Below are 27,207 nucleotides of genomic sequence, written 5' to 3'. Positions count from 1 at the left end.
GAGAAAAGGGAATTTTGTGTGTTTGTATGTCACTGTGATAGGACGGTGAAAGATATAATAATATATTAGTTGTTTAGTGATTAGAATTCAAAGGGAAACAGGAAACTGGAGAAAAGGGAATTTTGTTTTTATTTCAGTAGCCCTACAATGCGAGGTTCCAACGAAATCGGTGACCCGAAGGCCTTGCACTCTCCTTGCGAGCCGACTCGACGCCGCCGGTTAAGAGGTTAAGCGTTTTCGATCGGCGCGCGTGATCGCGGAGGGCTGATCGTTGCCAGCCGCGACGCAACGTGTTAAAACGCATGCGTTTAGACGCAGCCGTTTATAGTGGCAGCGACAAGCGGCGCGTTAAAAAGAAATCCATGTCTTCGACCTCCATGCGACTGCTCCCCGCCCCCGCCCCGGTGTTCCCGTTCATTCGTTCCTCCGCACGTACGGCGGGCGCGTTCGCGTGCACCGAGCCAGCCGGCGAGTAGAGGCTGACTTTATTATATAGAGCGATACGCGCCGCTCAATCGAGTTACATTTAACCGGGCAGAATATTTCCCGGTGTTCCGGGATCGGGAAAAGGAAATTCGATTAAAAGGAAATACCGGTGAAATGTTTTTCCTGTTCGCTGTTTCGCGATTTCACGGTGAACTCCATCGGTTCCCGTGCTCGCCGGGCAATTAACGCTTTGACTGCCATGTTATTACCGTGTACATTCGTTTTCTTGGCATCGAAGTTTTATCGATGTATGAGATGTAGGACGGGCAATCTTTATCAAAAATTATGGCTTTCTAGTCTCCAGTTTAGTTGCCAGTCAAAGCGCTAATAACAGTAAACCTACTGTCCCATTTCGCAATTATCGAAAGGATGTATAAACAGGTCAATGCGGAAGCTCTAATAATCAATTCAGACGTTTCGTGCGGCCGAATGACAACGAAACTCGATAACTTAAAAACTATGCATGACGCAAATGCTTCGCACAGAAGTTGTAAGATACAGAACTAAACATAGTTCTATTTTCTTCACATTACTTCGTACATAGTATGAAGTTTCTCCAACGGAAGTGGATATTTTACGTTTCAAACCCCACGTTAAATAGAAAAAATTTCCCAAAAATCATTTCCTACTACTTGGCACACTGATAACCCAAATTTCCGTCATTTTAGTAGAATATCTTGGTGCCTCGATAGTTCCACCTACTTAGCAAACTGATAACCCTAGATTTTCGTTATGTTAGTATACCTTGGTGCGTCGGTTCCAACTACTTAGCAAACTAATAACCCTAAATTTTCGTTATTTTAGTAGAATATCTTGGTGCGTCGGTTCCAACTATTTAGCAAACTGATAACCCTAGATTTTCGTTATTTTAGTATATCTCGGTTCGTCGATGGTTCCAACTACTTAGCAAACTGATAACCCCAAATTTTCGGTATGCTAATATACCTTGGTGCGTCGACAATTCCAACTGCTTAGCAAACTGACAACCCTAGATTTTCGTTACGCTGGTATATCTCGGTTCGTCGGTTTCAGCGATCCTCTCCGATCCCTCCATCGAACGATTCGCCGCGTCCGCGACGAGCACGTTCCGCGCGTTTTCCATGAGAACGGGCGTGCATCGCGTTGCGGGTCGTCCGAACGCAGTATCGACATGCGTCGGGCCGCGCGCGGGCTGCTCGAGGACGGCGAGTCGTCGGCGAGGGGCGCGGAGACGCGGAACGAAACGGATATACACGTATTCCTCGCTCACACGTGTACGGCTGACGTAACCCCCGGTTTCTGGGGGCAAATAGACCGAAAGGTAATTTCGCCGAGGCATGTAGGCGGTTATTATGGGCTGGCGGCTCTCCACCGGCTCGGGCCGCCCTCCGCCCTCCGCCGTCCGGCCTCCGGCGTCCTCCAGAGCCGGGACTGAGCCGCGTTACACGGGTTTAATGCGCGGACAATGCTATTAGCGCTATTTATGGTGCCTTAGGTCCGTATTAGGCTCGTCCGGATAACCCCGGCTACTCTAATTGCGAGCCTCCGAGCCCTCTTTTCCCTTCGCCCTCGCCGGAAACGAATTTCCGAACTGCGCGAGCCGCGCTCCCCCGTTTCCCGGCGTATCGTTTCGTTCTACCCCTTGCAGCAGCGGAAGACCTCGCGGACGGTTCTTTATTTAGTTTTGCAATCGAAGCGATAGGGAGGGCAGGGAATAAGTGGGCTAGGATCAACGGTCTTCCGGGGAGCTTCCGAGTCGAGCGTTTCTCAAGTTTCGATATCGGTCGCGCGATTCTGTAGAGAAATCGAGTCGCTTGGACATGGTTCACTAGAAATTAGAAATCGAGGGAGTTAATGCTTCGAAATGATTGTAGGATGTATTTGGGAGCGATAAGGTGATCTAGAAGTAACGAGTGAATCCTCGAGTAACTAAGAATATTATTCATTTCCCTAAAATTTACAGAAATCAGAAGATATCGAAGCCTTGACTCCATTGATTTCTGTCGATCGGTACTCTTTGAGTTCGTCGCAGAGATAAAGTGATCTAGAAATAACGAATGAATCCTCGAGTAGCTAAGAATATTATTCATTTCACTAGAATTTTCAGAAGTCAGGAAATATCGAAGACAATATCGTAACTAAGACTGTTATTCGTTCCACTAGAATTTCAAAAAATCAGAAGACATCGAAGCCTTAAGCCCATCGACTTCTCTCGGTCGGTACTCTTCGAGTTGGTCGCAGAAACTAGATTCTTAACTAACGAAGAACGGTAGATTACTGTCGCGCTCGTTAGCGGTTGATGCTAATGTTCCTATAAAGAGTGAGCCCATCGTCGGATTGGGATCGATTCGTTAAAAATAAGTATTCTTGCTGGCAGATCGAAGGCGGCGAACGATGGCACCGCGCGCTCGGGAAAAATAACCGCGTCCCCAGCAACAGGGGCACGTGAATCGCGTTATATTAACGGCAAGGCTATCTATCGGGTAGCCGGGAACGGAACGCGGGGCGTACGGTCGAGCGAAATCAATCCGGCGAAGGTGTTCGAGCGAGCGAGAGCCCGAGTTGAAAGCGTTCCAAGCCGCGCGCGCGGCCGAGTCGAACTGTCGATAATACGTCGATCGATCTTCCCCCCAAAGGTCTCTCTCCCGGTTACGCTGGCACGCGCGCCGGCTACGAGAACGCCGCTTCTCGCTCGGAACCTTCGAGGCCCGAAACTTTATCACTTCCTTATAGCTAACTTAACCTGTCGGCTGATTATATTAGATTCAATAAGATCCGACGCGTACGCTCGCAGAGGTATCCGGGAAAGGGACGGACAGGAATTTCACCGTGAAATCATTAGTCAAAAGAATAGACATGTTTCCTATCGGATTTCCTATTGAAAATACGAAATCATCGGTACACATCGTTCGATTAGCTATACTGTCGTTCGTATATTAAATTAATATTTGCACAGGTTTCCTCGGTGTTCCGATACTTTACAGCGCGATTGTGCAAGCGTAGATCCATCGAACGTTGAAACCGATGCAGTAACTATCTCAGCTTCGTTTCCAATCTGTTAACCCTCTGTTGGGATCCGGGTGAATGACACGAGGTCCGATTCGTTAATAATAATTATATTTCGGCGTTTCAACGTATTCTCCAGATATAACGCATCGAACGACGCGGAAACACAATTTCGGACGGACCGTTAACCAACAGGGTTGAAAGAATAACTATATCTTATCCTAGAGATTCCAATTCTTATATACTAAGCTTCTCGCTAAGGAGGGGATGTCGGTGACCCTTGGTACCCGATGACTCGTTATAGACGACTAGTCCTGGATGAGACATTTGTGTATTTTATCTAGGATTTTTGACTTGTGAAAAACATGCCGAGTAAGATATTTTTGACGCGGGTCTAGGACGCTTATCTATGGTGCGTCATTAGGTTGGTCATCCAACGCCTCTATGGGCCGAATTTTTATCCATAATGGTAACAAAATCTATGCAGTACAAAATAATAAATATCCACATATGAATACGAGTTAACGATGTATTCGAACAGTACTTCGAAGAATCTTCGTCCGCGAAGGGTTAAATTCACGCAAAAAACAGTGCCACCCTCATTCGCAAAGTGTCAATAGCTATTTCAACCAGCAGTTTCCTTACGAAAGAGTATCACGACGCGAACCGATCGAAATCCTCGCAGTCGACGCGGCGAAGATCGAAACGACCAGCCGCATGCGAGGGTTAATCAGGACAGAATCGAGCGGTCGTTTCCGAAATCATTTCCATCCGCGACGGGCGAGTCGTCGGCGGAACGATCTTCGAGTGCTCGCCGATGGGGAGGAAAATATGGATTCAATCGGAGAACGGAAGCGATTACGGAGGACGCGGCTCCCGCGTTCTCCTCGCTCGGCTCCCTCTTAAGGGTTAAATTATTGCCGAGCCCGCAATCCGGCGAAGCACGTCGCGCGCCCCCGCCCCCGCCCCCGCCCCTCGCGCTCCACGTGTCCCACTTGCATTTTCAACGAGCCGCCCCGACAGCCACCGGTGGAAAACGAACGGTATCGCGTGTGTCCGGCCCGCGCCCTCCTCCTCCGGGATTTTCTTATCTCGCCGGATCCGGGGAGCAGCAACCGGCTCCGCTCGCATCCGCGCGATCGGTTCGCCAGGGGTTTCCATCGCGTCGAGATTGGATATGGTATCGTTGGTTCCGATCCCGATACGATTACTGGATCGATCGATCGGCGACGAGTAGGTGAATCGTTAGCCCTGGGACCGGATGGATAGAAACATCGATGAATTCTTTTGCTATGATCGCGCAGTCGATTTCCGGCAGTCCTGGGTTCTAGAGCTGATTGGAGTTTGAGGTACGGTAGAGGATGATCTTTACTTGATTAGTCGTTACTTCGGTTTCGACTTTTTACAGTGATAGGGTAATAAGGTTGTTGAACTGGTTTGTTTAGTTTCACCGAAAAAAATATAATTTCACACTTAAAAGTACAATGTTGAAGTGATACAGTAATTCTTACATTTCTAAGTATGAGCTAGTAGAACGTCGTAGCAGGATCCCCTCCGAATCAGCGCGGCGATTATAGCATTGACAAGCTTCCGAGGAGAAGCGTTGAGGGTAGAGCGTTTTTTTAGTCGCCGCGTTTTTAGATCGAAGGATTCAAACCTCGTGAATCGAATCTTTTCCTGATAAAATTCCTTTGTTTCCTGCTTGTTACATTGCTGAGTATGAGCTTGTAGAACGTCGTAGTAGGATCCTTTCCGAATCAGCGCGGCGATCAAGGAGCATTGACAAGCTTCCAAAGTAGGAGAAGCGTTGAGGGTAGAGCGGGTCAGTCGCCGCGTCAGCGTCGGCGACGTCGATCGAGGAACAGAGACGGTCGCGACGCCATCGCGTTCCCCCAAATGTCTCTGCCTACGCGTCTCGACCTAAATCCACGCATCGCCTACGAATGCAGGCCGGGTAATCGCGTACACCCACGCCGGTGCGGATAAGACGACGAACGTCGGCTGGCAGAGGCCACGAGGAACAGGGACGGAGTGGAAGGAGAACGGGGGCGGAGGGCCGCGTGAACGTTCGAAGGTCTAGGATCGCTCGTCGACGACGTTACCGGCCGGTTAAACGACCTCCGACCTCTCGGATCTGCTTCGAGAAATAGGAAATAGGTTCCTGGATACGGAGAAGAGAAAGGAAACGGAAAAGGATCTGAAAACCGGTGCAAATATCGAGATTCGATTATTTAACATTAAAATCATCAGACGTGTCGAAACGACGCAATCCTGATGTCTTGATTTTGCAATTATTAGGCAACAGATGTTTCTGTGAGAAAGGGTTAAGGAAATTGATTTAGCAATATACGAACTGAATTGTGCAATTAACGGCTCAGTAGATGCTATTGAGGTTTCTATTTAGGAATTTGAGAAAGTCAATTGAATTGATTGGTAGTTTGACGGTAGAAGACACGCTTTGCCTCGATTTTAATCGAATACCGCATCGGAATAACAGCAACGAGTGTGTCAAGGAAGTCTCTAAACACTCTTGCCAGTCGATTCATTTCCTGTCGATCGATGTTAATCCGCCGGACGTCGGAAACATATTTCAAAGACAGCTCGACCGCCGATACTCGGTCTCCGCGTCGAGTGTGAAAAACGTTCATAGATCCCAAGCATCGTTGTCGAAACGTCCAACGATAAGCGTGACTGACGGTGCAGAGAGAGCACTGATAGTCCACCTCATAGGGGGTGGCTCGTTCGAACCGAAGCCCGTGGAGAGCGGAGCGAGGCTTTCGATGTGCACCGGAGGTTCCTGAATTTTTCGAGATTTAGTTATAACCAGGTTACCTGAGACGAGTTGCGAAGATTCAGGAGCTTCGTGGAACTTGATAATTGTCTCGAACTGTTCATTAAGCTCCATGGAGAATGTATTAACAAACTTTGTCCTCGACAGTATTTTTCTTTAAAAATATTCATTGCTTTCTGATTAAATAATAATGATATTTCTCGCAACTAACTAATTGATTATCTTCTATAAATTAAAGGACAGAAGTATTTTACTTCGATGTTTTATGCGTCGATACATTACACAATGTTTAATGTTGAATTGAACATTTTCTAAGTTTGCTGCCCCTCGAGTGCAAAGGGTTAACAAACTTTAACCGCAAATATTTGCAATTCTACATGCCTCTACCATGTATAACCATAAACATCGAACTAACGTAGAATCCCTGACAAATTAAGCTAACATCGCTTAATCGAAAATATATCGAAGATATATTCTTCGTAACAATCTTAATTCTTAACAATCCTATTCCACGGTATAATCAATATAATAAACAGATGTAAGTAAAAATATCGTAATTAACCCTTAGCACTCCAGATGGTTTTGTACTCTATCAGCAACTGCAACTAATTTTTAGTATCCCTAGCGAAAATGAACAATGCTATAACATTCCTTAGATCCTTTATTTCCCTTAGTGCAAAATTTTGATGAAAGATCTAATAATTGTAGGGTAGTTTCTTCAAGACTCATTAAAATATCTAATATTCCTGGTGCAACATTGGAGCCTTCAAAGGGTTAAGAGATACATTCTCGACGACGCAACGTCAGCTGGTAGAAATTTGGGCTCCTCAAGAAAAAGTCGCTCATCTTTTGTTTCGACAAGTTACACGACAATCGGGCCTTTCGTCCGGCTGGATCGCCGAAACGGAGCAGTGTGCGGCGGTGGTAGTCGGCCAGGCAGCCGGTAGTCGCGGTCGTAGTGGTCGTGGCTCGGTTGACGTCACCGGGCAAAATGGCGGGCGGCGAGGTGACGTCACCGGGAACCCACCCCCGCTTCTCTCTCTCTATCCGTCCAGCGTTCTATCTCGCTGTCCCTCTCTCTCTTTCGCTCTTTCGCGCGGTGGCTCCGCAACGTCGGCCAGCGGGGTAGCCTCGATATCCCACGAATGCCGGGGAAGAGTATCGAAGCCCGAGACACCGAGAGAGAGGAAGAAAGGAGGGTGAAGGGGTGACGGTGTCGGACGGGTGGGCGCCTCGATGCTCGCGTCACCGGACTCTCTCTCTCTCTCTCGGCGCTCTCTCGTCGCTGATTTTTGGCAAGATCGTTTCGCGCATTTAGAGGGCGACATTAGCCGGCTTTTCGGGTAACGATCGCGCGCGGCCGTCGCGACGGACCTGGGCCGCCGGGAGACGCCCTACCGTCGCACGCACGGATATCCGCGTTCCTTCGTTTCTGACGGTTTTTAGTAGAATTGGGAAATTATGGGAGAGAGAGTTGACTGCCATGGTCACTGGTGAACGGACGTTCTAAGTTGTAAGGGAATAATTGTAACTCGTGGGATGTCTGATGGTGAATGCGAGTGTTTGGTAGCGTAGGTAACTGGGTAATGTGTTTTGAGATGTCTGATGTTGAATGGGAAGGTTCGGTAGCGTAAGGGACTAGGGAATGTGTTTTGAGATGTCTGATGTTGAATAGGAATCTTCAGTAGCGTAACTAGGTAATGATGTGTTTTAAGATATCTAATGTTGAATAAGAATGTTCAGTAGCGTAGGTAACTAGGTAATTATGTGTTTTAAGATATCTAATGTTGAATATGAATATTCAGTAGCGTAAGTAAGTAGGTAATGATTTGGTTTGAGATACCTAATGTTGAATGCGAATATTCAGTATCGTAAGTAACTAAGTAATGTGTTCTAAGATATCTAATGTCGAACACAAAAGTTGAATACCACGAATAACCAGATCCAACGCAAGAACTCTAAATCACTAATCCCCCCTCTCTATCTCCGCTACAGAAAGAATAACAGATAAACCGTTGATGCTCTCGACGGCAGTCAACGCGAGCTCCTCCCACACGTTGACCCAAGTAATCAAGCTCCTCCACTTTCTAACCGAATACAAAGCGATCCTCGAGGAACTGAGATCCACCTACCGCCGTCCAGAGGAATGTTTGCACAAATCGCTGGAGGCCTGAGCACGAGCGGGAAACAGTCCCAGCTCTCGCGGCCCTCTGGCGGAGGGTGTAGCAGCGCCGGCACGCTATCTTCCTTGTTTCGCGTCTCCGTCGTTACGATATCCCACCCTCTCCCGCTGAACTCGGACAACCCGGTTCCCTTGTTTGCCGAGCGTTTTCGGGAAACAAAGGGGAGGGAGAGGCGCACGGTTCGACCGGCATCGTTCCGGCTTCGGGTTCGTTGAGCAGTCGCGGAGGAAAGCGGGTCACGTCGATTGATGGCACGGCACGCGGACGACGATAAGCGAGAAAGACGTTTAACCCGTCGAACGTTTTAAGGGTGCCGGCGTCGACGTGCTTATACTGGGCGGCCTCATCTTCGCGTTTCACGGATTAGACAATCTCGGCTGCACAGACGCGGAATGCCGCTCGCCCACCCCCTCTCGTCCCTCTCCTCGCGGAGAACGTCTTTCCTCTGGAATGTTCCTGGTTCAACGACAACTCCCACCAGCCCGTCGCTCGGCTGAGGAGGTTCGCAACGCGTGGGTGTCGCTTCAAGGCTGCACGACTCCGTGCACACTCTGGCCGGCGGTCCGCGTCAGAACCGAGGGGACCGTGGTTTCTTAACACGTTGATGCTGTTTGAAATCGGCGATGGACAACAAGGCCGATTCTTTCATTTTCAATCATCAATCGATTCTTAGAGAGTTCGATTGTTTTATAGTATTAGAATATTATATGGGACGGTATAGTTTATTAACATATAGACGGTATAGTTTATTAAGAGGAAATGATTGAGTAAAAGAAGGTTCTCAGTTTGAAATCGGCGAGGGACAAGAGCGATTCTTTCCTTCTCATTGATCAGTCGATTCTTAGAGAGTTCGATTGTTTTATAGTATTTATAGAGAACTTTCTCTATAAATTTCTCTAAATCTCTTTTATAGAGAACTCGCGTGTTTCAAATGTAGAGGGTACAGTTTATTAACACTAGAGCTACACTAGTCAAAATGACTGGTTTCAATTTTTTTGTTTCACAAGTATTGATATCTTCGAAGTATTGAATCTTCGAAATGATTTTGACAATAAATAGTTTCATTTCAGTACTACAATGAACGCCCGAAGAAACTGAAAACAATCTATTTTTCCAATTTTTATAGAAATTGCATATTAATCGTATTAAATGCTCGGTAGTTCTAGTGTTAAGCGAAAATGATTAAGTAAAAGAAAGACGGTAGGCTATTACCGCCTTCCTTTACTTTTACCAGTCATCCCCAATAGCCAGCGTATTGTACACGTTACGTCGCCGCAACGTATTGTACACGTCACGTCAACGTAGGACCTCCAAGTACCAAGCGCGAGGTGTGGGTGGCTGTACCGCAAAGAGTGAAAGACTGATTCCATATCTGTCGAGACAACTGCGCGCCGCACCGGTGGCACCGACGTCGCAGCACGGTGTTTGATTTTCGCTCGTAAACGGTACGCGTGCGCCGGTTGTTGCGGTATCTATCGTCCGGCAGCGCCTCGCTGGCGGATTTCGCCGAGATTCCTTGTTGCGCGGAGGCCGGCCTGCAGGTGGCCCGAAGCTGTCCGCTTACACGATGGAAACTATCCTCTCTTCCAACGAGCGGGATCACCGAATATTCGGAGCGATGAACATTCAATGAAGATGCGTGTGCAGTCAACTGCTCGCGAATTGTTTGCTAGTTACTCCGAGTATCGTTTCCCTCGCGCTATCAAGCGAGACAACGCAGTCTACTGCCTGCGAATTGTTCGCTAGTTACTCCCGAGTATCGTTTCCTTATCAAGCGAGAGAACGCAGTCGACTGCCACTGCTCGATCGCAAATTGTTCGCTAGTTACTCTCCAGTATCGTTTCCCTTGCGTTTCCTTATCAAGCGAGAGACAACGCAGTCGACTGCCACTGCTCGCCAGCGAACTGTTCGCTAGTTACTCCCGAGTATCGTTTCCCTATCAAGCGAGAGAACGCAGTCGACAGCGAACGGAAGAATGTCAAGATGTTTTCTTTCGCTCCGCCGAGGAACGGGAGAAATCTCTGTCGGCCCGCTGAGAGGGCGGTCGGCGGGGGCCGGGGAGAGGAGTGTAGTGGCTGACTAAACGACTTCTGAAAAGGTTAACGCGAGAATCATGCACATCGATGGAAGAATTTTCGAGGGGAGAGGCGAGGCGGGGCGGCACAGCCGGAGGGCGGGGGGCGGATAGAGCCGCGGCGTCACGTCTTTCATATTGATTTCTCGAAAGATATTAATAACTCTCGAGAAGTATCGTCGATAACTGATGAGCCATAATAAACTTTTAAGTGCCGTCCCAGTTGCCGCGAATAGACGATAATCTCCGCGCTTCTCGCGGCGGGTACAAGCGTCGGCTGTGCGCGCCGGGAGTCGTTCAATCGGAAAAACGATCGTTGTTCGCCGGACCGCGCGGGGAAACCTCTCGGAGTCGCCGGTCGATCGGGCCAGGATCGATCCGAGGCGGTTCCCAGGTTCGTTAACGGTTTATTTTCGAACGGTAGATTAACGGTCGCGGAATATAATAGCCCGTTCCGTCGCTCCGTTCCCTCGAAATCGCGCGCGAGAATATTTTCCGGCGCCATAGCGCGCGTCGGCGAGAAGCTGTGCAAAATCGAAGAGCCTTCGAAACGCGGTCGCCTGGTTGGCCGTTGATCCGGAATCGAAGGCCAATTATTTTCGCGCGCAGCTGTGATTCGGTACGTGTGCGCCTTCCTCGGGATTGGACACGGCGATTCTTCGTCGCGCGACCGTTCGATTAACCTCTCGCGCTGGAAATTCATTTAGAGCTGTCCTGCGTCTGGAATTCTGCTTGTACCTCTTTCACGCGGACACAGTAGTTTTGTTCATTGCTACTTTTGTAGAGTGATACGTTTCGAGAGATTATCATCGACATCAATTTCGGAAGGAACTTCGTGGCGCGTCTTTGCGCGAGAGGTTAAAGATCGCTCGATCGGTTCAATCGCATGAGACATTAACCCTTTGCACTCGAGAGGCATCTTTCAGTCGTCTGACCGAGCAAAATGATAAAATTCAAGATTCAATATTAAACTTCCTATAATGTAACATGGAACATCAAAATGAAATAATTCTGTCAACTTATGCAAAGTATTTCTTTGTGTTAGTTGCAAAGAATGTCATTGATATTTCATCAGAGTAATGAATGTTTGTCGAGAGAAGTATTCTCGAGTGCAAAGGGTTAACATGATTACAGATAATTCCAATTAATAGTTAAGTATATATTCATCGTTCGACTCTCGGGCTAGCGCGCAGCGGCTGACCATCGACCGACCGATTCCACTGAACTCGACGCTGCGGCGCGACCGTTCGACGAACGGCGCCAGGGCGTTCTCGAATCCCGCCGCGAAAAGAACCTTGTATCCGTTTTTCGAGTTCGTTGCTCTGCGCCATCTGGCGCGTCACCTGTCCCCCCCGTCTCCTCGCGGGACGATCGTTCGCTAAATTATATATCGAATATTCGACTCTGAAGTCGCTTCGTCCGATTCCCAGGCTAAGCCGTCGAAAGGAATTTCGATTTTTTCTAATCCTTCGAGCATCGTGACCTTTGATATTATTATTGTTCTACCGCGAGCAAGTGATATTATTATTGTTCTAGCGAGAGCAAGTGGTATTATTATTGTTCAACGTAATCCGGCGTGAATCGCGATTAATCGCAAATTAATTTTTGCAGTCGAAAGTTTTTCACTAGAAATATTCAACACTCTTCGATAAAACCTAGACGATAATTTCACTGTATCAAACCAAGTGGTTACTGAGTCACCTCCCCAGTGCAAAGGGTCAACCTCGATCTTTTCTCCTCGCCGCGCCGATTCGGCGAAACTTTCGTCGCTTTCTCGGATTCGTTCGACAGCAGCGTCGAACCTGGAAGACCGCGCGTAATCAGCGATACAGCTGCACCTGTTGCTGGACTAACGATCATCGAAGCGGCGAGAGCGAAAGAGGAGGCGCGTCGCGTCGCGCCCTATCGTTTCCGGCGCGGAGGAGCCGCTCGAAGCGGATCCATCCGCGTGCAGGCTCATTTTCGAGAGCACTATCGATCTCGCCGGCCGCGGACCGCGCTTTATCAATTATTCCCGGCTCGATTTGAATAATTCAGCCGCGCTCGGGCGAGCGGCGGGGGGCGGGACGGCCGGTCAATCCGACCGGACGACTCGCTTCCGACTCGATCTCCTGTTTCCTCTCGGTTAATAACATCGCTCGCAGGGATTATTACACACCAATCTTTCTCGAAATTTCATCAACCGCTGCGAGACGCGTCGATCCTGCTATCGAGTTCCACGCGATCGACCGATAACTTGAATTAGGTATAAATCGGTAAGACTGACGCGAAAGGGAAATCGTGTCGTTTCCTTAACAGGTTCCGTGCCAGACCATTTTTTGAGACTTTCCCTTCAGGCCGTATGCGGCGTATACGACCCACATTTTTACAATCAATTAAACGACCTCCGACCTCTCGGAGCTGCGAAAAATAAGAAATAGGTTCAAGGATATGGAGAAGAGAAAGGAAACGGAAAAGAATCTGAAAACCGGTGCAAATTATCGAGATTCGATTATTTAACACAGAAACTACAGAAAAGTTTACAATTTTTCTGTATCAAATCACCTGGCGACTGGGAGTCGCCCGAGTGCAAAGAGTTAAGAAAATTGATTTATTGTGAATTTTGTTCAAATTGTCAATTGAACACTGAAACCATCAGACTCGTCGGAACGACGCATTCCTGATGTCTTCATTTTGTAATTATTAGGCAACAGATGTTTCTCTGAGAAAGTATTAACCCTTTGCACTCGAAAGTTTTTCCCACATTTTTACAATCAATTAAAATTAAATAACCGCAGTACACACAATATTAGAATACCCATCTCTGACTCTACAATAAATTTTTAAGTTCTTCGTTTTCCACTGAGAATTCATTTTTGGTCTGAACGGAAAATTCAACGTGGGTCGTATACACGTACTTCCCTTTCTCAATGACTCAAGCAGCGAATATACAATTCAGCTTCATCTGCTGGCGGTTCTCTATATTTCAAAGGCTGCTCGCTCGCAAAGAGATAATACAATACCACGAAACGAATGATTCCGCAGCAAATGACGTGCCACAGGAGTATCAGGATCAACGAAGATTCATATCGCGATGCGTTGATCACGCGTGTTTCTTCCCAGCGTTCCCTCTAATTTTCAGTGGGAATCGCCTCGAAAACTACAAGACGTTGAACCGCGGGGTGCTGCAATTTGCGCATCGGAAATGAATACCTTCGCGAGTCCTTCGTCGCGTTCACCTTGAGCAGACAGCGGATAACGCGGAAGAAATCGCGGCACGTGTCTCGATTTGTCTCGGCGACCGATTTCGTTCGCTACTCGGAGATAATTGTAACCTCTAAGGTTGTAACGCGGAGATTGCGATGTAACGAATAATTATTCGCCATTGCTACGAAAGGATAATCATCGCGCTAAGCAATTCCAGATTCTCGCGTAACTGAACACTCGATCGTTGGAAAATGTTGAATATTTCCAGGTGTAGGGCTACTAAAATAAAAACTCACCGTCCTATCACAGTAACATACAAACATACAAAATTCCCTTTTCTCCATTTTCCTTTCCTTTCAAATTGTAATCACTAAACAACTCATATTTTATTATATCATTCACCGTCCCATTACAGTAACATGCAAGCTCAAAACTCGTTTCTCGAAAACGAGGAATTGTCAAGAAAAACATCTTCATTCCTAGATATTGTAGGGCTACTAAAATAAAAACTAAGTTCGTAGTCAGGTTAAATATATTTATTACGCGATGTGGCTCTAACGAACGCCGACTAACTGCTCTTCCTCAACTGCTTTTCCAAAAAGGAAAACTCTTCATGGGGCGAACCGTCTGCACAGGCAAAAACTGTCGAGCGCAAAGGGTTAATGCAATTTGTATCTTGAAATTCTATATAATCCGCGATCTCCGACCTCAACGATTCTCGACGCGACTCTCCGATCAGAGATCCCGATTTCGAGTAAATCGACCGGACGAGATCGCTCGTGCGCGAACGAACCGTTTAAAAAGGTATCGCCGCTCTCGAGGCGTTCGCGAGCAGTTCGGGGAACGGCGTAACTCGCTCGCCATTAAGAATCGTGCGTTATTCGATTACTCTCGTTATAGAGGGAAAGGGGTCGTGCTCCGCGGCGTGCTCGAAAGAATTTAAAGAGCACTTGGGAGGGTTCCCGTGGAACATCCCGAACGCGGACGGCGATCGATCAAGAATATATTCTTCGCCGCGCGTACGGCGAATCTAGCGGCAAAGGTTTCCGTTTTATTTTTAGAACGGCGCTCTGATCGCGAGCCTTTTCCCTTTCGCGGAACGCTGGGAATGCCGTCGAAAGTATCATCCCTCCGTGCTTCAACACGTTAGAGCCCTGGGTATTTTTCCATAGCAGGACTGAAAGCCCAAGGAACCGTTGTTTCGCTAATTTAGTCGCAGTTGCTTCGGCACGTTTGCCAGTTTCGTAGATTCACCGTAGTTTTAACCTTACATCCGTTTGCCGGAAGTCGAGGCTATCCTTGGTTTTATCACTCGCTATGGCCAGTGACGAGAACGCTCGGGACCCTTGCGTGGCTCACCCGGGGCTGCAATCGGCAACCCCTCTAGGATCGCTGGTCGAGGGGAAGTTAGTCCCACTCGAAGGAATTCGTTTGCACGCGCCCACTACCTCGGAAGGCTACGAATCAGGCGGACTTCCAATTTTGCGCACGCCTACCCAAAGGTTTATAAAAACCCACGCAAGATACGGAGACGATAGACGTACAAGATAGATTCAAGCTAGACAAACGAGACGGAGTGTACAGACGTCGTTGTAGACACCGCTGACGAGTATCACCGAATTCTCTTAATAAACAGCGAGTTATCTCCACCGAAGTAAATATTAACACGTTAAGCGCCACGAAAATCTTAAGCGTTTTCCCATAGAGTTTGTCTTTCGTAGCAAAGAAAAGTAGGAATACTTATGAATTGTTCGGCGTTGCAACGTTTGCGTTACACTATTATCAACTTAGTTGCCTTATTGAACATTTTTATTTCACATCGGCTGTCCTGTACGTTACGATTGTTCTTTAGTCATTCAGAAGCGTCGGTCAGCAGTGGCTGACATGGCGCTTAACGTGTTAATACGGTCCACTTCCAATCAGTAGCGCAAAGTTAAGTCGGCGTGCGACGTGCGAGTTTCGCTATTAAAATTTCGAAATAGAAAACGCGTGCTCGACGATAGGGAATCGGATTCGCCGAAAGACGGAGGGGACGCGAGGCGTAGGCGCGCGAACGCCTCGACACGGCCCTGCTCCTGTCCGGCAAACGTGCTCTAAATTCTTAAAGGCGGAACGCTGATCGCAGCTGAATAGAGAATCAAGGCTCCGCTGAATAGGACGCAATTTCCCGGCGATACTCTTCGACCGGCCATCGGATCCCGAGCGGCGCCGATGCGCGCCGATCCTCGCTGCGAATTATTGCATTACCGCGCCGGCTCGATTGCGCTCCTCCGCGACGAGGATTCTCGCTGCGAAAGTCTCGGCTAATGCACTCAATTAGCGCCCTCCGACCCGTTACACGCTCGCGATGGCCATTAACGAGCCTCGCGGGGCGGGAGCGCGCCGCGATCGAACGTCGAATCGGAATCGATTCCTGCGTCCACGTCGACGACAGCGCTGCGTTTTCCGCGTGCGTGCTCGTTACCAGTCGATCGCGAGTAGAAACCACGAATCCGGGTAGCTCCGGTGACCTCTATTAAACGACTGCATTTCTAACTAGATACTAACTTGCGTTCTAATTGAAAGACGGATATTATGCATTCGTAACGAGCACCAGTGCATGGAACACGACAGAAACAAGAGCTTGACACTAAACCTACCGAGCGGTTGAATAGTAGCTTCCAGGGTGCATCTATCGAGACTTCAATTGATTTGCAATTAGGGCTACGTATAAATCAATTTCTTGGATAATTTCGAGAAGTACCTGTTGTCTTTTTAACCCTTCGAAGTCTTGAATTCATTAATCTCCGGCTTGTGGAAAATTTCAGATTGAATCGTAAATTCGGTTCGCGTATTGATAAATCTATTTCCTGGATAACTTCTTCGAGAAATATCTGTTACACTTTTAACCCTTTGCACTCGAGAGGCGCCGTTCACTCGCCATTTGATTTCACCCAACGAAATGATAGAGTTTAAAATTCAATATTAAATCTTCTATAATCTACCAATACATGGAACATCGAAATTGTAAAAAATACCATTGATATTTCATCGGAAAATAAGGAATATTTGTTGCGAAAAATATTCTCGAGTGCAAAGGGTTAATCCCTGCAGCAAGAAGAAATCAGGAGTCTCGACGCTAGTGGCTTTACTGTTAAGACTATCGCTTCTTCGACCAATTAACGCGTTGAGTACATTAATCAAAATCGTGAAGCCTCCCCGATTTTTCAGCGAACATTCCAGCTGCACGAGTTCCGAAAGGCTCGAGATATTTTTACTGCGGATCGCCCCGGGGGATTTCTATATCGCGTAAAGATCCTCTATCTAGTAATAAGATCGCGTTTCGGCCGACTCCGGTTTCGTGTTTGCCGGGTGGCACACGTGGCAACGAACGACGTGTTTGCGAAATCGATTACGCTCACCGGTCGGGTGTAGTGCATGCGGCTCGGCTTGGGGGCGACGCCGCGCGCGTCCCCGATAACCTCCTTTGAGCTCTCTCTTCTCCGCGGCGGCTAACTCCTTTCATCTTGCGTGCTTTCCAGGTTGGCAGCGCAAGAGGCGGCACAAAGGGACCCTGGATACGCGAGTCAGTACAGGAGAAGGCCGAGGTTGGCCGGACTGAGTGGTCTCGGTGACTGGACTAGCTTTGGAGGGGAGGTAAGAGGCCCACAGCTTGGGAAAGCTTCCGTCTGAGGTACTCGTTAATTGCGGTTCATCGCGGCGTCCCTCTCGCCGGGGCGCCGCGCGGGCAGAGTGTTAACACTTAGGCGACTGAAAAGAACTGGAACTGCGATCTTCTCCATTATCTTCGATTGAGTTCGTTCAATTAATTGGAAACTGTGTTTTGTAAAAATAAGAACCGTGTTTGATGAATTGCGAATAATCACATTTCAAAACTTACTAAATAACGAAAGAAAAGGTAAATAGGATAAAAGGCAATACTAAGTGAAAAGTGGGAGATCTTCCCATTCGGTTAGCTAAGTGTTAACAGCGAACAGTTCCATTTCACTGTTATCGAGAAGATGCAAGTCATCCCAATCGTTGCACGAGTAATAATTCGGACGCAGGGCGGCCGTCTGTGGATAACACAAATACTTCGAGATTTTCAGTAGACGTCTCAGCGTTTAGGATCGCGGAGTAACGCGTTGAGACGTAAACGTTTATAATATATAAAGGACACATGCATGAGAGGGTAAAGAATCAACATCTATTCTCTATGCATATTTCTTTAGAAATAATTCATGTTCGAAGGATCTCGATCGAAGGTTTAAAAGATACTTGTTTCCTATTATAACTTAGTTTATTACACCTAGTATTTCTTGGTCATACCCTTAACACTAGGTTCACCGATCGGCTTATCTCGACCCATTTCGAACTTCACAAGGAAAATTACAGAAGCTACTTACGTTTCTTCCTAGAACTTGCACTGACCTTTGTACATCTCATAGTTTCATTTAGATCATTCTATAATTACGTCGCCTTCGAATTCTCTCAAGGAAATCTGATCGAATCGGCCCATGTCGGTGGAGATGGGTACATGAAAATATCGGTGAACCTAGTGTCAACGACAGCTCCTACGTGGCATGGATTTAATTCTAAAACCGATCAGGCCGAGAACTTTCGAACGCTGGAGGTGCCGCGTTAGTCGAGCCGACCTTCGCTTCAAAAGTGAAGAAGAACGAAACCCCCCCTGTTTCTCTTTGAGCGTGAAAACGCGGGATTCGGAGTCTGTCGTTTGAGAGCCAGCGCTCAATGTGTTAATTTCGAATGAGAGATCGGCTTGATTAACGTGGGACCTACGTAGTAGACAGTAAGGGATACGCGATCGAGCAACGAACGAGTACAGAACGCTGTAAACCGGGGGAACAGGTACCTGGTCTGGTGGACATGGCGCCAGGCCGGGATCAGGGCGGAGGGGCGGGTGGCGGTGGGGGAGGCGGCAAGGGCACCACGTCGTTGTTTATCCTTTCGGAGGATAACTGCATCCGGAAGCATACCCGGTTCATAATCGAGTGGCCGCCCTTCGAGTACGCCGTCCTGCTCACCATCATCGCCAATTGCGTGGTCCTCGCCCTCGAGGAGCACCTGCCCAAGCAGGACAAGACCATACTCGCGCAGAAGCTCGAGGCCACCGAAATCTACTTCCTCGGGATCTTCTGCGTCGAGGCGAGCCTCAAGATCCTCGCCCTTGGCTTCGTCCTCCACCGTGGCTCCTATTTGCGCAACATCTGGAACATCATGGATTTCTTCGTCGTGGTGACCGGGTGAGACGACCATTTTTCTCATTATATCCACGCGACTTCTCTATTCAGCCCTCTCTCTGTCTGTCTACCTGTCTGTCTATCTCTCTATCTCTCTCTCTCGTCTTTATCTTTTTATCATACATCTGTATCGAGAATCTTTCAATCGTTCAGATTCGGGTCCTAGGCCTCGCGTTTCGGTGGAGGAGATCCGGAACGATCGAAAGTACGGAATCGCTCGATGAATCGTTACACTGTGTTTTATCCGATAACTTTCTGTTTGTATATAGAGCATTGTTCGATAACTTGGAGAACGAGCGATTCCGAACGATCGCCGATTCCGCGAAAGAAACATTTCGTATTGGATCTCCCGTACGCTACTCGCGACACGTTTCTCGGGACTTGCTTTCCATTCGCCGGGATTTCTCTCTTTCTCGTATGATCACGACTTAACGATCTCTCGTTCCCTCCCCTCGTTTTCTGCTCCGAACAAACGAACGATCGCGAAGCCCCACTTTTTCTGTTTACTGTCCAATCCGTCAATCTCTTTCACACACACACACACTCTCTCTCTCTCTCTCTCTTTCTCTCTCTCTGCCTACACACTGGTATCTCTTCTCTTTCTCTCTATCTCTCTGCGTCTATTCGAAAATCGTCTGAACGCGTATCGGCCTACCGGTCGCGGTGCACGATCGACGCGTTGCCTGCCGCCGCGCCGTTCGTCGGCTGTCGAGGCGAACCGGAAGGTTTGGAGAGGAAAACAATGGACGAGGGGAATGTTACGGTCAGGTCTGATCGACTTCCTTAACGAGTTAACTTCGAGCGCTTAATCGTTTCGGGAGTGAACGAACCCCGCGCGATCGAGCGATCCGTTGTCCCCCCGATACGCCGCGCGATCCGTGTCTCCTGGGAGGAAAACGCCTTTTCTCGTTCGGATTTCTTGTCGTCGCTCGCATCGTCCAATTATAGAAGAATTCTATTATCGAGCTATAAAAATAACTTTCATCGAGATCTTCGCAACGCGTTCTGTTGCAAAGCAAAAGTTTGAAACAGAAGAAAAAATCGGCGAGGACGACGCAACGACCGTCCGAGGAAAGGCTCTTTCTCCGCGCAGGCGCGTAAGACTTAAGGCTAAGAAACAGAAACGGAAAGCAAAGAAAATATCGCGCCGATCGGTGTTTTCCGGCCGAGCAGATAGATTCTAGAGTAATCCTTGGATTAGGTCGATGACCGTGTTCGCCGAAACAAACGTGGACGTCGACCTGCGTATGCTACGTTCCTTCAGGGTCCTCAGACCGCTAAAGCTGGTTTCGAAAATTCCAAGTGAGTCAGTCACGCAGTTCCTGCGATAAAAGAGCAGAAAATTGCGAAAACATTGCCATATAAGTAAACAGTAACACATATACGTATATATATATATATACATGCAAAGTGCAGTAACAGAGAACAGTCGAGCAGCAAGATTCACGTTAAACTAACTTGAAACCCCTTTATTATAACTAACCCCTGGCAGTTGTTCATCCCTGGCAGTTTTTGTGTGCGTTCGACTAGTTTCCTTAGTTCTTTTAAGCGTCCCTTGATTAACAACCAGGCACTTAGTTCGTCGGCCATATTTAGTTTCTCTTTGTTCTTTGTCCGTTTGACCGTCCCTCTTTTCATTTTTTTCCCCCCTCTCTGTCTCCCTCTGCTGTCCTTGTTTCTTTGTTTCCCCGTTTCTTTCTGTCTTGACCTATCTATTGCTTTTATCGACACTTTGGTTTGGTCGACGTTTTAGCTCCAACAAGCGAGAACAGAGCATCGAGCTAACTTGGCTAGAATTTTCTTCATATTTCTGACACACCTGTTATACTTTCTTTCTCTTTCCCTCTTTCTCTCTCTTACTCTCTCTCTCCCTCTCTCTCCCCCTCTCTCTCTCTCTCTCTCTCTTTCTCTCTGTCTCCTTTCTATCATTATTAGTTCTCTCCGTCCTCTTAGATTGACCTCATCTATTAATTTCTCCGTATTCCTCCACTCGTTTGATTTCGTTCGGTTTACGTTCGCCCCTGTCACCGATTAAAATCCCACCATCACCACTTAGAGGCTATGGGTGTATTAGATCAGTTGATTGACGCTAGATGATCGTTGACAGTTGATGAACCGATATATTACTTGATACATGATATATCTATATATTTATTATTATATTATTATTATTATTATTATTAATATTATATATATATTCTGTGTCTACGTGTTTGCGTAATTTCAAGTGTCCACTATATATATATAAGTATATACATCTATACACGTAATTACTCTATATTCTACTGCCTCTATAGAGGACTTGCGTGAACTAGTCGCTAGAGTGTTTATAAATTGCGTTATTTGTTCTATCTTCTGTCGTTTTGGTTCAGTTTTTGTGCACACGTTGTTCGTTGATTTAGAGACTTCCGACGTCGTGGAGTTACACACGTACACACACTGATACTCACACACAGACACTCGCACACATATACACACAGACACGCCGCATCGTCGAGGAAATCTTTCCGTCGAAAACCAAAAGAATTTTCTCATTTCAACTCGGCTTTTTTCGATTCGATCGTCACAAGATCGATTTCCAACGAGAAACCAATCGATAATCGAAAATTAAACGGAACAGAAACTGCGCGTTTACATTTTGCAACAAAGAAACGATGAATTCCTGATTGCCAATCGGACATACGGATACATCATTATTATTTGCCCGCGAGAACACAAGAGAAACGACCACACAATACTTAACCGGCCTGCGGGTGTCTCTATACTTAGCAGTCTCTATCTTTTAGCTACCAGTCACTGTTTGATTGAATTGACTAATAAATTGGTAAATAGGTACTAGGTGTTTCTAGAGCAGTAACGTATTCGAGCGAGCTCGTGTTTGCTAGAGAGTCGTACCTTTTAGACGCCCTCGAGAGACCGTGTCATCGTCCCTCGGAATCGTAGATCTCGCCGAGGTATCCTCTCTTACGCTTCCCTATCACCATCGATCCTTGAAGCTTCTCCCTCCCTCCCGCCCCTCTGTCTCTCTCTCTCTCTGTCTCTCTATCTATCTGTCTATCCGTTTCTCTCGTTCTCTGCTCCTCTATCTTTCTTTCTCTTTATCTGTTTATTTCGTGTGATGCCGATAAGCGTGTGCGCGGAAGACTGGTCCTTCCCGTCGATTCCCGAGGGATCCCCTAATTGCTAGCGTCCTCCCGCGTCGCTCGGTGTTCGTCCTTTTCAGGATTCAAACGGAAATCCACTCTCCGAAGGAGCGTTTCGTCCGATCGTTCGATGCATTCGGCGTCGCCGCGCGGACGCGGAGTTTACCCGTGAGTTTTACAGCTCGAGTTCAAGAAAGAAGAAACGAGGAAGGAAGATACAAAACGGAGATTTTCCGACGACCGGCTCGACGATCGGCTAAATTGATTCCCTTCGTAACCCGTCCCCTTTCACGAAGACAGTTCGAGGGGTAATCTATCGATGCGCTAATTCGATAAGCTAATCCGATCCTCCTCCCCTCTCTCTCTCTGGGCTTTTGTCTTTGGATTGGGCCCGCGCTAACTTCGACCACTTGGCCGTTGATCGAATCGCGCACCTTCCCCGATATCCCAGACACACCGAGGTCCTCCGCCAACCCTTATCCGCAATGTCTGAACGTCACGCTGTCTTAGATAGAAACTAACCGTAGAAAAACCGGGTGGCCTGAGAATAGTCGCTGGAAAAAAAGTGTTGTTGAGTTTAATTGATACTTAGAGTATACTTGAGCCGCGGCAACCTTCGGTTGTACGACGACTGAGTAGTGTTAGAAGTCGATCGAAGATTAGTAGCCCCGAACCCCGGAGGATCGTCTAGTTCTAGAGTGTGCAGCGGATTCGGCTGAGAAACCGAAAGAAACCGTGATCAGCTTCGATCCGATAGAAAATACTCTGTCTGTCTATCTATCTATCTATTTCTCTATCTCTCTCTCTCTCTCTCTCTGTCTATCTATCTATCGATCTCTATAATTTGTATATCTCCATTTTTAATCTGTCTTATCTGTCTGTTTATCTGTTTGTCTGATCTCTCTCTTTCCGTCTCACGATCTTGTGTCTCATCAGTCTCTCTTTCCCCCGTCGATATTCCTACGGGTTTTAGGCGATAGAACGCTAGTTAACCACATTAGTTGTGTAGCTTAAGTACTTAAGTAGCGTGAGTATTAGTGTAATAGAGTAGTAAGTAGTAAAGTGTGGCGGGGTGTGTGTGTTTTGGGGCAGGTTCATCACGGCGTTCTCGCAAGGCATAGACTTGGATATGGATCTGCGCACGTTGCGTGCGATACGCGTGTTGCGACCGCTCAAACTTGTCTCCGGCATACCGAGTGAGTAGCGTTTCAATACAAATTCGGCCCGCGAGTGTGGCGGCCGAGACGATCGGGAAACAAACGATTCGGGAATCTGTCGGCGCCGAGTCTCTCTTCTCGTTTCTTTCGCTACCGTCGAACCGATCGATGTCCTTCCCCACTCTGCTCGTTAAATTTCGCGTCGAGCAACTCGTTTCGCGCGTTACGCACTTTTAACGTTAACCGGCTGAAACGTTTGTTTGATTTATTGTTTAAATGAATGTTTAACCCTTCGACTGCGGTGCACCGAGAAGTAGAAAACTTGGCTGTGCATTCTTCAGTATATTGAAATAAAACATTCAGGTTCTCCACGTTAGAACAACATTTATTTTGCATTCTGCGTTAAATGAAGAATTTAGTGCTAAAAGTTGTACTCGTCGAAGGACGAACGCACGTAGAGTATATTTTAATGAAAGAAAGCGAAACAAAGAATTATATGTTTATGTGAAAAGATAAAGAATTCATGAAAGAATTAGTATGGTGTCACAGTTAACTGGTCAAGCGTCTGCAGTACCAGAGCAACTTTTTCATTCCGAGTGTCTTCAGGCGGCAACAGTAGTCAAAGGGTTAAAAAGAGAATTTAAATGAATTTTATACCAAGCGTCGCTTATTCGTCGTTGAAAGGTGTCCAAAGATCTAGTCATTATGCACTATTCGAGCATAGTCAAACGATTTCGTTAACTTGAAATATTCTGGATCAAGTTTTCCGATATTTTCCAATGAGCACCTAATTAACCAACGGGGAAAAATACAAATATCCCCGCGCGTGATTTCGAGATCGGTGGAAAGGAAGGAGAAGAGACGGCGAAGGAAGATCGAATTCGAAAAGCATACGGAAAGAACCGAGAAAGCAGAAGGAATAGAAGAAGAAGAAAAGGAAAAAGGAAAAAAAAACGTAGAAAGTTCGGTGCTCGAGGAACGCGCGTCGCGGGGAATTGGAAGCCTTCCCGCGCCCGGAATTCGGATACTTCGTGGATAACCGTCCCGTTCGCCACGGAACGTTCGCGTCCGCCGCGACCGTGTGCGGCGGACACGTTTCGGGCGTATGAAGTTCTCGTAGATATCAGTGTAGTAAGTTTTTAATGCAAGTATATATATATTACATATCTCTATATTATCTATATATCTATATATTTATACATACATATTCTACACGTAGACATGCCTTGCAACGTTAGAACGATTATGTTGTTTTTATGTAGCACCACCCAAATAGATCTATATACATTTTGAGAGTGCTGTATGCTGTGTCCAGTTGTAACGACGAAGTATCCCAATTGTTTGGCCGCTGGATCGATCGCGAGAAACTCGGCACGAGACGAGTCAAGAATGAAAAATAAAATATCCAAACGATTCTCGCGGCAGGAACGGTTGCAACACGAAAAGAACATCGACATCGAATGCTTTCGCGATCGGGAAGATCGACGCGTGAAAGAAGCGTCGAATCGATTTTTGGGACAGGAACGCGCGCGACTCCGCGAGCGCGATTCCCCGAGCAGCGACAGAAACGGGAACGAACGGGAATAAACGGGGGACGTTCCCCCGGAAGTAAATCGATCCGATAGTGACGCGCGATAATCGCTCGAGGACGGGCGGTGGTAGGGCCTAATTACTCCTCGGCAACTTTTTGCGAACAGGTCTCCAGGTGGTGCTCAAGTCTATCATCAAGGCGATGGCCCCGCTTCTGCAGATCGGCCTGCTGGTACTTTTCGCCATCGTGATATTCGCCATCATCGGCCTCGAGTTTTATTCGGGAACCCTGCACAAAACGTGTTACAGCATCAGGGATATCCGTGAGTAGGGCGATCGGCCTTGTTCATCGGTGAATCGGGAACGGAAAGCGACAACCTCTTCGAATGAAAACGATTGTCGCTGATTCTCGCGTAACTCGAATTCGTATTTCGCTTCGTAATGGGTTACGAATTCCGTTCTCGCGACTGGTGGTCTTCGAATTACGAGCTGATATCGAAATGATATACTGACGCATAACTGGTACGATAGATTCTGATTCCATGTGAAAAGTCGGTAGAGAAAATAGAATGAGATTCGTTGTTGAGAATTTGTTTTTAATCTGTTCGATATTAATCTGTTGTGACTACCGTGCGTTATTGAATCTCATTATGAAGATCACTTGATATTTACCACAGCATTTAAAGAAATATTAAGTTTGATTAGAACTGATTGTCCGTTTAAAATATATTACATAACAATATGATACTTCAGTATTTTTATAGATAGTGATATGTGTGGATCTCACTGAAAATCAGCACAATTCTATTTTCTGATAATTAGCCGGTACGCAATGTGTTGATTGTCAAGTGCAAAGTCGATTTTCTCGAGAGCAAATTGTATTGTATATCTTCATTATCAAGTTGACATCGTTGACCATTTTGGAACAAAACGTCCCGACGAGCGTAGCAAGAGGTTAAATGGCAATTTCGCGACGAAATTCGTCGACCACCGATCGTACAGAATCGAATGACAGCGAACGGAGGACTGCTATGGCCGCGGATTATGGGGCGTTCCCTGACGATCGTTCTGTTGCAGATTTTATCATGAAGGAGGGCGAACAGGCGAGCCCGTGTAACACGGACAACAAATCCGAGGCGCCGTTCGGGGCCCACGTGTGCGACGCGAACGTCTCGACGTGCATGGATCACTGGGAGGGACCAAATTACGGCATCACCAGCTTCGACAACATCGGATTCGCCATGCTCACTGTCTTCCAGTGCATCACTATGGAGGGCTGGACTGCCATATTGTACTGGGTAAAGCAAGAGATATGTCCTTCAGTGTTAAATCAACGAATAACTCTGTTTCTCTGTTTCTCACTCCTTTTCTCTCTCTCTCTCTCTCTCTCTCTCTCTCTCTCTAACTCTCTCTATATATCTGTCTCTCTGTCTCTGTATTTATCCGTTCCGTTTCACTATGTCGTGCATTCCGTCGGCTCCGCGCACGCTGCCGGCGCTTCTCGCGGAGCCACGAGTTTCAGATCCTCGGCCAAAACCTCCTGCGGCGTTTCGCGAATTTTCAATTCGTGGCTTCTCCATTTTCACTCCGGGCCGACGAGTTTTGTTCCTTCGATCCGGTATTCACGCCTGTTTTCGAGCTGGATTCCATTGGTCTTTCATTGCCCCTGTTTTCTCTGTTCATTTTATTCCGTACGTTTTCGTGAATATCTTCCGAAAGATCGGTTGACATTGTCATTGAACCCTTTGCACTCGATAATATTCTTCATTAAAAATATTCGTTACTTTCTGACTAGATATTCACGATATTTTTCGCGACTGATATAATTGATTATCTTCTATAAATTAAAAGACAGAACTATTTTACTTCGGTGTTTTATGTGTTGATACATTACACGAGGTTTGATATTGAATTGAAAATTTTACAAGTTTGCTACGCCTCGAGTGCAAAGGGTGAATATTAACACTAGGTTCACGGAACGCGTCAATTTGACGCAGATCGAATTTTATAAACATTTGGTAAATGTTTCAATCGGTTTTCGTCGATCCAATTACACGAATATGAATCCTGTACAATAAACTGTACAATAAATGCCCGTAAACCTAGTGTCAATGGTTGATCGATTTTCCTTCGAGCCCGTCACTTCCCTCGATTCGTTACGACTCGCTCGAAACCGGCGTGGACGGTCTCAACAGTCGTCGACCCGACGATCGCGATCTTCTCCCTCTGTGCCCCGTTCCGATCTTGCCTGCACTAACGCTCTTTCTCCATACTTTCTCTCGATCTAAGTGTGACCACTCTCCATAAACGTTTCTCTATCTCGTTGTTCGTGTTATTTTCTCGGTGTACCTGTTTGTCTCTGACCTTTCTCTCCCTTTCTCTATGTCTCTCTGAATCTCTTTCTCTTTCTCTCTCTTTCTCTCACTGTTCCT

At 47.0% G+C, this 27,207-nt stretch overlaps 1 protein-coding gene across 5 annotated transcripts in view; it reads left to right on the top strand.

The window, feature by feature from the left end:
* Positions 1 to 27,207, top strand: part of cac (calcium voltage-gated channel subunit cacophony) — a 179,534-nt gene that overhangs the window by 101,109 nt on the left and 51,218 nt on the right. For all 5 annotated transcript variants that reach the window (XR_012999716.1, XM_076372154.1, XM_076372153.1 and 2 more), the window contains exons 3-7: positions 17,227 to 17,341; positions 18,554 to 18,948; positions 23,181 to 23,284; positions 24,943 to 25,098; positions 25,853 to 26,073. Coding sequence is in view for 4 of the 5 variants with exons in the window: in XM_076372154.1 (XP_076228269.1) it covers positions 17,227 to 17,341; positions 18,554 to 18,948; positions 23,181 to 23,284; positions 24,943 to 25,098; positions 25,853 to 26,073 (991 nt within the window). In the remaining variant the exon portion in view is untranslated. The remainder of the gene's footprint in view (positions 1 to 17,226; positions 17,342 to 18,553; positions 18,949 to 23,180; positions 23,285 to 24,942; positions 25,099 to 25,852; positions 26,074 to 27,207) is intronic.

This window comes from Nomia melanderi, chromosome 11 (genome assembly GCF_051020985.1).
Source record: "Nomia melanderi isolate GNS246 chromosome 11, iyNomMela1, whole genome shotgun sequence".
Lineage (NCBI taxonomy): Eukaryota > Metazoa > Arthropoda > Insecta > Hymenoptera > Halictidae > Nomia > Nomia melanderi.
Note: the sequence above shows the minus strand (reverse complement) of the source record. Positions and strands in the feature narration are given on the sequence as shown.